Source organism: Cajanus cajan, chromosome 9, assembly GCF_000230855.2.
Source record: "Cajanus cajan strain Asha chromosome 9, NIPB_CcT2T_4, whole genome shotgun sequence".
Taxonomy (NCBI): Eukaryota; Viridiplantae; Streptophyta; class Magnoliopsida; order Fabales; family Fabaceae; genus Cajanus; species Cajanus cajan.
Window position 1 is genome coordinate 4602964 of NC_138525.1, and position 13306 is coordinate 4616269.

General features: G+C 32.6%; 2 protein-coding genes across 2 annotated transcripts; one reads left to right on the forward strand and one right to left on the reverse strand.

Moving 5' to 3' along the window:
* Positions 1–181: 181 nt before the first annotated feature.
* On the forward strand, positions 182–7500 carry LOC109792443 (protein FAR1-RELATED SEQUENCE 3). The gene is made up of 6 exons (XM_020351860.3): positions 182–496; positions 1058–3372; positions 3477–3566; positions 3796–3945; positions 6424–6540; positions 7058–7500. The coding sequence occupies exons 2-6, from the start codon at positions 1141–1143 to the stop codon at positions 7100–7102; spliced, it is 2634 nt and encodes an 877-aa protein (XP_020207449.1). The 5' UTR covers positions 182–496; positions 1058–1140; the 3' UTR covers positions 7103–7500.
* Positions 7501–8068: 568 nt separating this feature from the next.
* Positions 8069–9937, reverse strand: LOC109817818 (UDP-glycosyltransferase 92A1). The gene has a single exon (XM_020383159.3). It carries the CDS (start codon positions 9781–9783, stop codon positions 8314–8316), a length of 1470 nt encoding a protein of 489 aa, XP_020238748.2. The 5' UTR covers positions 9784–9937; the 3' UTR covers positions 8069–8313.
* Between the last annotated feature and the right edge of the window lie 3369 nt (positions 9938–13306).

The window sequence follows — 13306 nt, forward strand, 5'->3', positions numbered from 1 at the left end:
AAGTATTTATGTAATTTTAAGAGTTGGAGAGAAAATGATAGTACTTATTAAATTTCTAAATGATAATGGATGGTTTATTCATAGTGATTAGTGATCGATATTAAGATGTAGGGTTGTAAATGTTACATGGATGGATGGTGCACAGTGCACCCGATAAATCCCACCACAAAAGAAACAAAACTGAATGAACTTTCCATTTTAAATGTATTTCGATCTAAGCTAATAATAGCCGTCCGATGTAGATCAAACGGTGTCTATCACGTGCGTATTCTTATCAAACCTATGCAACACCACACCCACTCACTCTCACGCTTCCTCCTCCTCCTCCGACTCTGCAACCTCCCGGAGCTGCACAACCACAAACCCTAACTCTCTCCTAAACACGGTCGTTTTGTTCACTAACCGTTCACGCGTTACTGCGATTCCTCAACCCCCGATTCGGAAGACTGAAATTAATTTACTGGCTTTATTTTCGCAACACATAGTTTTCATCGCTGTAAGTTAAGACTTCCAATTAATCGTTTAATTTGTAAAATCAATCACGTGACTGTTACCGGTTTTGTCGATTTTTTTTATCAAGTTTTGTGAATTTTACTGAAATTTTGCAACTTCTATTGGTTACTTCGTCTTCAGGGATGCGATTTTAGGTTGAATCAGAATTTAAAATTCTGATAGTTAATTGATTGTTAAAATTTTCTGTTGTAGTTAAAATGTTTAGCTTAAACCTATTTGACATTGAACTTTTGTTCCATTAGCACTGTTTTTGGCCATATAAAATTTCTAATACCTGTGAATTTTGAATGGTTATCGTAGCTCTTTAAATAAGATTCGTTTTTTATGGGACAGGGTTGTTTTCATGTCACTACGTAAAACCTTAACTTGGTAAATGGCAATTTTCTTTTATTCTGAAGAAGCTCACTCCCCCCTCCCCGTTTCTTTTCATTGTTTTGCTACACTCCATTGTTCAGGATATTTTAGGTGAAATGCTGCATTGTTTAATTTTGGGTTTACTTGCTGCTTCTCGGCATTTAAGTTAATGCTGCTTTATAATTGGTAGGATTAAAGCCTGCAACTCTTGCCACGTACAAGTACTTATGAAATAGGTGCTCGATGATTTAGCAGTATAAATTGTTTTAAAACATGGGAGAAGGAAGTAACCATCAAGCTATGACAGATGATGGGGATACTGAGCCTAGTGAAGGTGGAGTTAATAATGCTGAAAACTCTGGTTCTCATGTTGAAGTTGGGGTCTCTGAGCCATATGTGGGTATGGAGTTTGATTCTGAAGATGCTGCAAAGACTTTCTATAGTGAGTATGCCAGGCGAGTGGGTTTCAGCTACAAAGTTGGCCTGCATGGTCGTTCCAAAGCGGATGGGGCAAATATGTACCGGGAATTTATGTGTGGAAGGGCGGATTTGAAAAGAAAGCCTACTGAAAGTTGCAATGCAATGGTAAGGATCGAGCAGATGGGTCAAAATAAGTGGGTTGTTACAAAATTTGTAAAGGAGCATAGCCATTCCATGGAAAGCCTTAGTAAGTTGCATAACACTAGGCCAGGTAAGCACTTTTCTAGTGTTGGAAAAACCATGCCCGAAACTTACCAAGGAGTGGGGCTTGTTCCAACTGGTGTGATGTATGTCTCTATGGATAGGAATGCAATTCCCACTAAGAATATTCATGGGATGAGGAATATTCCTGCAGCTACTGCTGCTGCTGAAACAATTCACCCGGTTAAAACTCCTACATTGATGAATTATGCTGTTAGGCTACCTACTCGAAAAAGGACATTAGGGAGGGATGCTCAGAACCTGCTGGAATACTTAAAGAAAATGCAAGCTGAGAACCCTGGTTTCTTCTATGCAATACAACTTGATGAAGATAATCATATGTCTAATGTATTTTGGGCCGATGCAAGATCAAGGACTGCTTACTGTCATTTTGGTGATGCAGTTACTCTGGACACAACATACCGAATAAATCAATGTAAAGTGCCATTTGCTCCATTCACTGGGGTAAACCATCATGGTCAGATGATTTTGTTTGGTTGTGCAATCCTTTTGGATGATTCTGAAGCTTCTTTTGTATGGCTCTTTAAGACATTCCTGACAGCAATGAATGACCGTTACCCTGTCTCTATCACTACTGATCAAGACAGAGCTATACAGACAGCAGTTTCACAAGTTTTTCCTGAAACACGCCACCGTATATGCAAATGGCATGTCTTGCGAGAAGGCCAGGAAAAGTTGGCCCATGTATGCAACATGCATCCAAATTTTCAGATTGAACTTTATAATTGTATTAATCTGACAGAAACAACCGAGGAGTTTGATTCATCTTGGAGTTCTATCATCAATAAATATGAACTCGGAAGAAATGATTGGCTTCAGTCCTTGTACAGTGCTCGTGCTCAATGGGTTCCAGCATATTTTCGTGATTCATTTTTTGCAGTAATAACTCCTAATAAAGGATTTGATGGTTCTTTTTTTGATGGTTTTGTCAACCAGCAGACAACATTACCTATGTTCTTTAGGCAGTATGAACGAGCTTTGGAGTATTGGTTTGAAAAAGAATTAGAATTAGATTATGAAACAATTTGCACCACCCCTGTTCTGAAGACACCTTCCCCCATGGAGAAGCAGGCTGCTAATCTCTATACACGAAAAATATTTGCAAAGTTTCAACAAGAGCTAGTTGAAACTTTTGCTTATACTGCCAACAGAATTGAAGAAGATGGAGCAAACAGCATATTCAGGGTTGCAAAATTTGAGGATGACCAAAAGGCTTATATGGTCACATTAAACCTTTCTGAGTTGAGAGCTAACTGTAGTTGCCAAATGTTTGAGTATTCAGGCGTTCTATGTAGACATGTTCTAACTGTTTTTACTGTGACTAATGTACTTACATTACCATCTCATTACATTTTAAAACGGTGGACAAGAAATGCAAAAAGCAATACTGGGTCAGGTGAACTTGCTGGTGAATCACATGGGCATGAATCTTTGACATCACGGTATGGCAATCTTTGTTGGGAAGCTATCAAATATGCTGAAGAAGGTGCGGTAACTGTGGAAACTTATGATGCTGCAATTAGTGCTCTTAGAGAAGGTGGAAAGAAGATTTCTTTCATGAAGAGAAGTGTTGCCAAAGTTCCCCTACCCAGTCATCCAGTCAGTGGGATTGCTTATGATGACAGAAAATCCCCCACTTCAACAACAGTTACAACCCCTCTTTTATGGCCATTACATGATGAAACGACAAACAGGTTTAATCTTAATGATGCTGGTACTCCTGTTCAATCAGTTGCTGATCTAAATTTACCACAAATGACCCCCGTGTCTCTTCAGCGAGATGACGGTCCACCTGAAAACATGGTATGTGAAAGAGAACCTCCCCTCCAACCCTCATATATGTGATATATTTGTGGGATTATTGGACTGCATGGCATTAAACTTGTCCCATGGGTTCTATCATGTAGGTTGGTTATCCATGTCTGAAATCATTGACGTGGGTAATGGAGAAGAAGAACTCAACTCCAGGGAATCGAGTGGCTGCTATCAATCTTAAGGTATGCTTTGTAGTTTGTACTCATAATTTAGTTTATAGTAGGTTTAGATACATGTGGTTTTGCATGAAAAGCTTCTGAGACTCAAATAACCTTGGCCCATTTGCATGTATAAATATCTTCTGTAACATTTAACTGTGGCAGGGTATCCTTTTTTTTATCCTCTTGCAACATTTTAACAAATAACAACAACGTGAGGATCCTAAGTCCTTTGAAAATATTTCAAATGCAGTTGCAAGATTATAGCAGGATTCCGTCAACAGAATCAGTGGTTAAGTTTAATCTCTCAAAAGTTACCTTGGAACCATTGTTTAACCATATGGTCAACATCAGTGATCAGCTTTCCTCACCAACTAGGACTTTGGCCGTATTAAATCTCAAGGTGTGTGATTTTGTTCCATATAGATTTATCTTTCTCAAATAATCCCTTGTCCGTAAACTGTATGGTTTGATGCTTTAGTTCTAGTGCTAGAAAACCAGAGATCAATGCTGCATTGCACTTTCATGATTAAAATTCCTTAGGCTTTTTACCCTTGTAGGGTAGTTTTGTAAACTATTTATGTAAATGTGGTTCTTTTGTAATTATTTACACCTTTAGAATTGTTTTATACAATTTTGCTAGGTCACATAGTGACCCATGTGACACGTAGACTTTTTTTTTTTTTTTTTTTTTTTTCCGAGCCATGAAGTCATTCAGTAGAGGTCGTTAAAGCCAATAGTGAGTATATTTAGTCGCTATCAGGCTAATGTTTTTTTTGGTTGTTAGATCTTGTTTTTAATTTTTTTTAAAGAGTCACTATATCCCGTGAAACCCCTGTATTTTTTTAATTTTTTTATTTATTATTCTGGTTTTATAAAAAAAACTGATAAATGAAGATAATTTATTTTAAAAAATTAAAAAAAAAATATACGTGCAAGAGTTGTTTAACAAATATACCAAAAATTTTGAAATATATTACTTTCATTTTTTTAATTTTTCTTTAATTTTATGTACTTTTTGTAATTTTTATTACTTTTTTAATTTTGTTAAAAAATTTTGGGGATTGCTGGTGGCCATAGCAACCCCCTCCTCTTTTTATTTATTTATTTTTTTTAATATAATTTTTTTTTAACTGATAAATAAAGATAATTTGTTTTAAAAAAAAATTGTATGCAAGATTCGTTTAACAAATATAGGTATTTTTTTTTATAAAATATATTACTTTCCCTTTTTTAATTTTTCTTTAATTTTATGTAAACTTTTTTATTACTTTTTATATTTTTTTAAAAATAATTTTGGGGGTTGCTGGTGGACAAGCGACCCCCTGCTCTCTCTCTCTCTTTTTAAATTTACTTATTTACTTATTTATTTTTCTGATTTGTTTTTTATTTATTTTTAAAAGCCTGATAAATAAAGATAATTTATTTTAAAAAATAAAAAATGTGAAAGATTTGTTTAACAAATATACCAATTTTTTTTATAAAAATATATTATTTTCTTTTTTTAATTTTTCTTTAATTTTATGTAATTTTTATTATTTTAAAAAAAATTGGGGTTGCTAGTGGCCTTAGCATCCCCCCTTCTTTTTTTTTATTTACTTATTTATTTTCCAAAAAGAAAAATAATAGTGTTGTGACCCCTAGCAACCAGAAAAAAAAAAAAAAGAACTCTACATGTGACATCATTTAACAAGTTGCTACAGTTGATAAAGATCTTGTTAGTATCTTATTGGCTGTAGCGACATTAGTACGGTTAAAACGCCTCGTTCAAAAAAAATTTTAAAAAACATACACATGTCACTTAGGTTGTTACAAGCCATTGCCACTATAAAAAACAACCCTACTATAAAAAGCAACCCTATAGATGTAAAATGTTGCAAAACAACCTCATTTAAGTAAATAGTTTTAGAAACTACCCTTCAAGAATGAAAAAGCTAATTCCTTATAGGTAAAGTACTTCTCTTCTTCCTGAGTGGCGTAATTCGGGGTGGGCAGATATTAATATTGATTGATATTTATAATGTAAGGTTTTGGTTAACGAGCACATGCTATTGATTATGTTACTAAGGAAGAGAATTTTAATTTTATTTAAATTGACAACATATGAACAGAACTGGTCTGTTGTTTTCCAGAGGCTGGTGGTAAGGTCAATGAGATTGATTATCAGGGAAATTGTTAAGTATGAGGATATTCACATTCGCTATTAAAGAAAGTATCAAACAGGATGTTTTGATAATGTAGCTTTATAAAATGACATGGTGCTGTTGAGGCACATAACTTGCCATATCATGGTACGGCATTAGACTTGATTTTGACTTTAATATCCTATAATTGATGTAACCAAAGTCAATTTAAAATATAAAGAACATACGTAGGGATAATGTAAGTACTTTGCATCATTCCTTTGTATCTGAAGACTGAACAGGAATTGACTTTCTGACTTGGAGGCCATATTTTGATGCAAAGAACACTTGGGAGTAATGCTTGTGTTCAATGTGGATGTTTCAAACATTTTTCTTTGATTAGGGTGAATTATCATGGAAATCATGTAAGACCTGTTCACTGATAGGTCATAGGTCTATATAAAAGAGTGTTCATTTGTTTGTTATTTTGTATACTTTTCCCCTCACTGTCTTGTGTGTCCCTCTTCCCATAAAGAATAGCAGGAAAGATAAGAGAACAAAAGCAAAAACTAGTGTGTCATCAATTGTATTATTTCTTATTTTTTGGGGGATTGGGGGTTGGTGCATGTTCCTTACTTGTCTCAATTGTTATTGCATGGGAATCCCACTTTCTGTCTTTTGAAAATGTTTACTATGATTTTTGGTCATGTACTTTGACAAACTTATAGATTGTTAAAATTCTTTAAACTGTTTTTCAGTTTCCAGATACCGAGTCAACTTCTGGTGTGTGTGAAGTTAAGTTTCAGGTGTCCAAGGACACATTGGGTGCTGTGCTACGATCAATGGCTTACATTCGTGAGCAACTTTCGTGTCCTGTAAGTTGTTTTCTATTACCTAAATACCAAAGTGCGAATAAATGTTTTCTAAAGTACGGTATCAACCATACAACTTTAGTTTTCCACCAGGATACAGAGTCTTTGTTTGTCTATTGTTCTTAAAAATTACTTTTTGTTTTGAACAAAAAATCTTGTATGGCAACGATTGTTCTTGTTTGAAATTATAAAAACACAGAAGCCGGTCACAGGCATAAGAAAGAGCCAGTAACTCGTGTTCCGAGGCGACTGTGGTGGGATTTTTTGCTTTTAAAACATTCTAATAACTAATTTATGAAGCACGCCATAATAATCCTATTAAAATTTATGTTTATTTAAGTGTATTTTGTTGTATATTACAATAAAATTACAATTTATATTTTAATTTAAGAACAATTTACATACATATTCATATTCTTATCAGAATTCCCTTTTTAGTTTAACCTATAACTTATCACACTAGAGTGCCTTTTTTTTTTGTGTGTGTATTAATGTTTATTTATACGCTAAAATTTTGCAGGGCGATGCACAGACAGAATCTCTATCAAAAAGGCCTCGGAAGTGAAGCAGTAAATTTTGTTTCAAACCTGGGTGGATTCGTGACTACTAATCTTGATGGTCACATGGTGACCACTCAATACACAAATGGCTTAGAAAATGTAGTGAAATCTCTGTTTATGTGTAAGTTTGTTGTCTAAGTTACTTATGTATCATATCATAGGCAACAGATTTACTTTATAGGAACCGTTTGGAAAATCCTTCACACCTCACCGGCGTTGAGCATTCTCCAAATGACCGAAAATAATGAGTAGAAATGGGTTTAGGAATTTGGAGGGGAAAAAGAAACAAACAAAGAAGGTATTGTTTAGAGTGGAATTTTAGAAATCATGTTTGGTGACAACATTAGATTACCAATAGCAATTATTCACAAAAAAATAATCATAATTGAAGCAGTTTTTTTTAGTTTATGTATACTTATTTGGATATAAACATGCACCGAAAGATATGAAGGGTAATTTTAGATATTAAAGTAACATCAAACTTGAATAAATGGTGCTATTTGCAAATACTAAATAAATATAATTTAAATGCGATGACAGTAAATGATTATTATATTGTTTTTCAATTACACTTTTTATATTTATTAACTTTTTCTAATAGTTATCTTAAAAGCTATACTTAACATAATTTTTAATTAGTTGGGACGGATTTTTTTAAATATTAATAGTGTATAAAAATTAAACTCATGCAAAATTAATATCAAACAACCAATATACGGCAGTGAAAATTTTGCTGAAATCAGTTATTGACGTAAGTCCTGTTTGATTGAATGTTAGAAAATTGACTTTTACACTTTCTAGTTAAAAAAACATGTATTAATATAGTTTCTTCACTTTTTTTAAGCTTAATTTTATCCAATTCTGCTGCAAAATCAAAGGAGGACGTAGAAAATTAGATAGACAGAATTGTATGGAGAATTTGCATTTCAAACAGAGAAGGGGGGGGGGGGGTGATGACACAATTCCGAACATAAAACAGGAAGGAGTTAAATATATTATTAAATTCATCCATACAATTTATAATTATTAAACTAAAAGGTTAACATATGGAAATTCATTCACCATATATATTGTTTTCAAATCATCAATTAAAATGAGTTGTGATATTCACAGCATCATTATCAGAGCCTTTAGCCTTATTTTAAAGATCGGAGTAGTTAGAAAAGTATCCTTACACAAACAACTTCATCATTATTCAAATTCTAAATGTAGCAAATCATAGAGCCTTGGATAATAAAATGTTTCTAAGAAGATCATCCATTTCTCTCACAGAAGACCCTTTTTCTTGACCATTCTCTGCTATGGCCTCTCTCATGCGAGCTGCAATCTCATTTGCCTTCTGCTTCATCTCCTTTCCCTTGCCTTCTTGGTCCATAGCTATTTCTATGACCTTCCTCACTTGCTCCCCAGAAATGACAGATTCAACAGATCGAGTGAGCTCCACAGCCACACCCATTTCCTCGACTAACATCTTCACATTGTATGCTTGCTCTCCAGCCAGTGACCACCCAATCATGGGCATCCCATAGCTGAGACTCTCCAACACTGAGTTCCATCCACAATGGCTTAAAAACATTCCTGTGGATCTGTGTGACAGAATCTCCAACTGGGGTCCCCATTTGTGCACCAACAAGCCCCTTTTGCTGTCCCTCATTCTCTCCTCAAACCCTTTCGGCAACCATTCTGCCCTGAACTCTCCATTGATGTCATAACCAAAAGGTGGTCTAATGACCCAAATAAACGATTTCCCACTCTCTTCCAACCCCTCAGCCAACGCCATCATTTGTGAGGCACTGATCGTGTTCTGCGACCCAAAACAAATGTACAGAACGGAATTCTCATCCTTTAGGTCCAGCCACTCCATGCATGCTTCAAGAGCTATGCCAGGTTCCTTTCCTGCACGGTGTTTGGAACCCTTGAGTGCATCAGGTGGCAAGAGAGGACCAACACACCAAACAGGAACTCCAACATACTTCCTCAGAAGCTGCAACCCCAGAGGCTCTATCTCCTCAACCGTGTTGCAAATCCACCCATCAGACTCCATAGAAAGTGCAAGCCGTGGAATGAAGAATCTTGACCACTCATCAGTGCCATCAGCTGCTCTAATATATCTATGCAACTGAGTGCGGTGAAATCTGTAGTTTCGGGGGAACCCCGGAACCCAAAACTCATCAGAGTCAGTTTTCCTGTGGGGGAGGTTAGACCAGATGGAGGCATAAGCCAAAGTTCCATAAGCACCACAAGTGGTGAAGGTTAGGTTCCTAGTGCCTAGGCTCTTTGCAACGAGGTTAATCCAGCCAAAGAACACGTCAGAGATTGTGCAAAGGGGAGGTTGACCCTCTTCTTGTGTGATCTGTGACACAAGGGAGCGAAGGGGAGCCTCAAGGCTGAGTGAGGAGTGGAAGAGGTTGACTACGTGAGTGAGAGGTAGCTTCTCTGCGTTCTCTATGTTAGGTGGTAAACCATGTTGAGCAGCGTTGAAGGGTAGCTCAGCAAGACGGATTCGACTTGAAGAAGAAATGGCAGATCGGAGGTATTGAATGTTGAGCGGGGTGTTGGCTATGGTGATGGTGAAGTTTGTTCTTTGTTCGAGTTGCCTTGCTAGTGCAAGGAATGGTATGATGTGCCCTTGTGCCATGAAGGGCACCATCACTATGTGCCCCTTTTTCTTTGCTGCCTCTGCCATTGGAGCTTACGAGCGTATGACAATTCTCTTGTCTTTTTGCCAATCTCGTAAAAAAGTGTATAAGATTAGGTGAAGCAGTTTTGGTCTAAAATATGTGAATCACTGCACTCCACGTACGCACTGCAAAATATATCTAACCAGCTTTCGCTTTTCGGTGTGTGGGACTGGATTTGGATCCTCTCACCGCTAAATGTTATGAGTTTAATTTTAAACTATTTTATGATGTGATTGAAGAAGAAACTAACGGTTGAGATTCATAAGTTAAACTGCTTCGGAAATGACTAGAAATGTCTCTTCAAGACTTCAAAAGCGTGTAATGCAATGTTCCTCTTTTCTTCGATTTTTATAATTGAATTTGGTTGAAATACAGAAACATACATTCCAAAACAACAAACCAAAAAATAACATTTTTTTTGTTTTTTCTGTTAAATGTAGTTTTGTATGTTGTTAACGCGAACCAAACACCCATTTAAGGAATGTTTGTTTAAGGCCATCCCGAATTCCAAGGTTTCATTGATACGAAACCTTTATCAGGATTGTTCTAAATTGTTTTATTCAGATTAACAAAAGTTAATATTATTTTCCCTTAAAAAAAAGTTAATATTATTTTATAAAATTAAATTTATAATTTTTTTAAAGAAATCATGCAATAAGGATTCACTTTTTACATAATATTATTAAAGATATAAATAAAAAATAATTAATATTATATTAAAAAGTTAATATAATAATAATTATTTTGAGACTTATTTTTAATCTAATGTGACACTTACTATGTAACATAGAGTTTTTTAAGTGCTATCTTTATTAGAATTTTGTTATAATATATCAGTATAATATTTTTTACATACTTGCAAATCCATGTGTAATTTCCTTTTTGACACTACTAAATTTCTTTTAGTGGACAATCCTCACAAAGATTTCTTGGCATTCTGGGTTAGTTGAATACCTTTTTTTTGTAATAAATGTTGTTTAAATAGAAAAAATAAGTATTAGAAAGGTTCAATAAATACTAGCAGGAAAAAACGTGGTCTTTAATAGCTAAACTAGAAGTACAAGTTATTTTTTTTATCAATAAGGAAATTAAAGATAACAAAAGCAAGAGAAAAGGTGTTTCTAGGAAATAAAAATTCTTAACATGAACTTACAAAATATAAAACACACACACATAAGCAAGAGGAATACAAGTCTTAAGTGTCAAGATATTTTCAAATAAATAAGTTTATCTAATTGAAATTTCATTTGTGTTTTTTCACAATCTTTTAGACATGTCACATGAATTTTTATAATTATATTTGGATATACTTCTTCATAAAGTTTTTTAAAAAATAAGTTAAAATTAATGTATGTATAAATTAATTTATTAAAATATTCTCATTTTTTTCTAAAAGTTTTTTAACTCATAAAAAAACTAATTTTAATCCATTAAAAACTTGTTTGTTATAAATGTGGATTTTCTCATTATGCTTGAGAGTCTAAGAGTATAAACGTTCCACAAATAGGTTAGGACAAATTTATTTTGAGCAAAAAATATGATATGATGAAATTTGTAAATTTGAACTCAATCTACTCGAGGTTTAACAATATTTAAGATAAGAATGTATCAACTCAACTTATTACTATAATATATCAATCTAAACATCATATATGTTACATCGTAGAATTAAATGTATATATATATATATATATATATATATATATATATATATGAGGATTACTAATATATTTTTACTTATTTTTTAGTTGAAATATGTTAGCAACTTATACCAAAATTTTATAAAAAAAATTATTATTTTTTATTTGGTTTATTTGTATAAAAGATATTATAGTAATTTAGTTTAATTTAAAAGAAAATAAAAATATTTTATTTCTTCTATTAACTTCATTCTTCAACTCATTTATCTCTTCTAATAATTAATTTTTATTTGTTTACATAGAGGAGAGAGGTGGGACATTGTGAGGTGAGAGAAAAATGAGTTGGAAAAGAAATTTAATAAGAGAGATAAATGAGTTGGAGGAATAATTTATTAGGAGAGATAAATAAATTAGAGAATGAAGTTAATAAAAGAGAGGAAATATTTTTATTCTTTAACTAAAAAATAGGTAGCAGTATGTTAACTAATAAATTAGAGAATGTTAACAATCTCCCCCCCTCCCCCCCCGCCACACACACACACACACACACACATATATATATATATATATATATATATATATTTATTTATTTATTTATACACACCTTTTTTTATAAATACACTATATTTTCTTTTTTAATTTTTTTGAGTATTCTTAATTTTTTTTATTTTCTAATTTTTAAATTTCATACCTCCAAAGTTCAATTTAGAACCTTGTCTTTCTTTATAACTTGCATTTTCCCTTCATTTTTTCAAGTTTCACATGTAATTCCTTATCTTTCATCAATTATTCATTTTTTTAGTAGGTAATTTTAACTTTTTTTTTTAATTTTCATATTATCTTCTTCCACCTCCTCCTTTCACTTTGCACATTGATACTCTCACTCCCCTCTTATAGTTTTCACTCAGACCCAAACCTTGAAACTGGTGCGTAACAATATTATAAGTAGGTGCAACTTCTTTTACAATGTTGAAGGTATAAAGCCAAATGCATATTTAATATCCAAACACTTCCTTTTCTTTCACACACCCCGTCCTCGACATTCATGTGTTCTAGTTAGTTATAACTTATTTCATGAACATACTTTAGAAAATCACAACATTAAATTTAATATTCTAAAAATATTTTCCAAAACATTAATTTTAATGTTTCAAAAATTACTTTCCAGTATAATAAAATTAGCATTATGAAGAGCATTTTTTTATAATTGCATTTTTTACATACTTTCATAAAATATTTTACGGAACACTAAAAGAAAAACTTTTGGAATTTTTTTTTGAAAGTATGAAAAATTTAAACTAAATGGAATACTTCCATTCTCTATCATCCACGATATTCGATAGTGATGTGTGTAACTTGCAAAAAAAATAAATTGACCAACTACTTGTACATAAGTAATATTAAATAAATTACAAAAAAATATAAACTAAAAATGTAATTTAACACATTAATTTGTACCTTGTATTGAATGTAGGAAAGAATAAAGGTTCAATAAAAAATTAAGATTTAAAAAATTATAGAGTTAAAAATGAAAATAGAATTTAAAAAATTGAGAACAAAAAAATAAATAAGATATAACTATCTTGATTGTCGAACAATAAAAATCAAGAACCAAAAATAAATGTTCCTATTTTTATTCTTGCCAATATCATGATTATAAGAAAAAAAATACCAAAATAACCTTAATATTAGGAAAATAGCTATATTTAAATTAATTTAATTATATTTAATTTAATTTAATTATATTTAATATATTAAATGATGTTTAAAGAAGAATTAATATATTAATATTAATAATATTTGTTTGGGTGTCAGACATCATTAAAGAACCAGAATATTAATGACACAAGTAATGTTATTTATGTAATAATTTTATAAAATATAAATC

Coding starts and splice junctions, on each gene's coding strand:
- LOC109817818 (XM_020383159.3), bottom strand. CDS start 9,783: ATGGCAGAGGCAGCAAAGAAAAAGGGGCACATAGTGATGGTGCCCTTC.
- LOC109792443 (XM_020351860.3), top strand. CDS start 1,141: ATGGGAGAAGGAAGTAACCATCAAGCTATGACAGATGATGGGGATACT. Junction 3,373..3,476: donor ACGGTCCACCTGAAAACATG/GTATGTGAAAGA, acceptor TCTATCATGTAG/GTTGGTTATCCATGTCTGAA. Junction 6,541..7,057: donor GTGAGCAACTTTCGTGTCCT/GTAAGTTGTTTT, acceptor AAAATTTTGCAG/GGCGATGCACAGACAGAATC.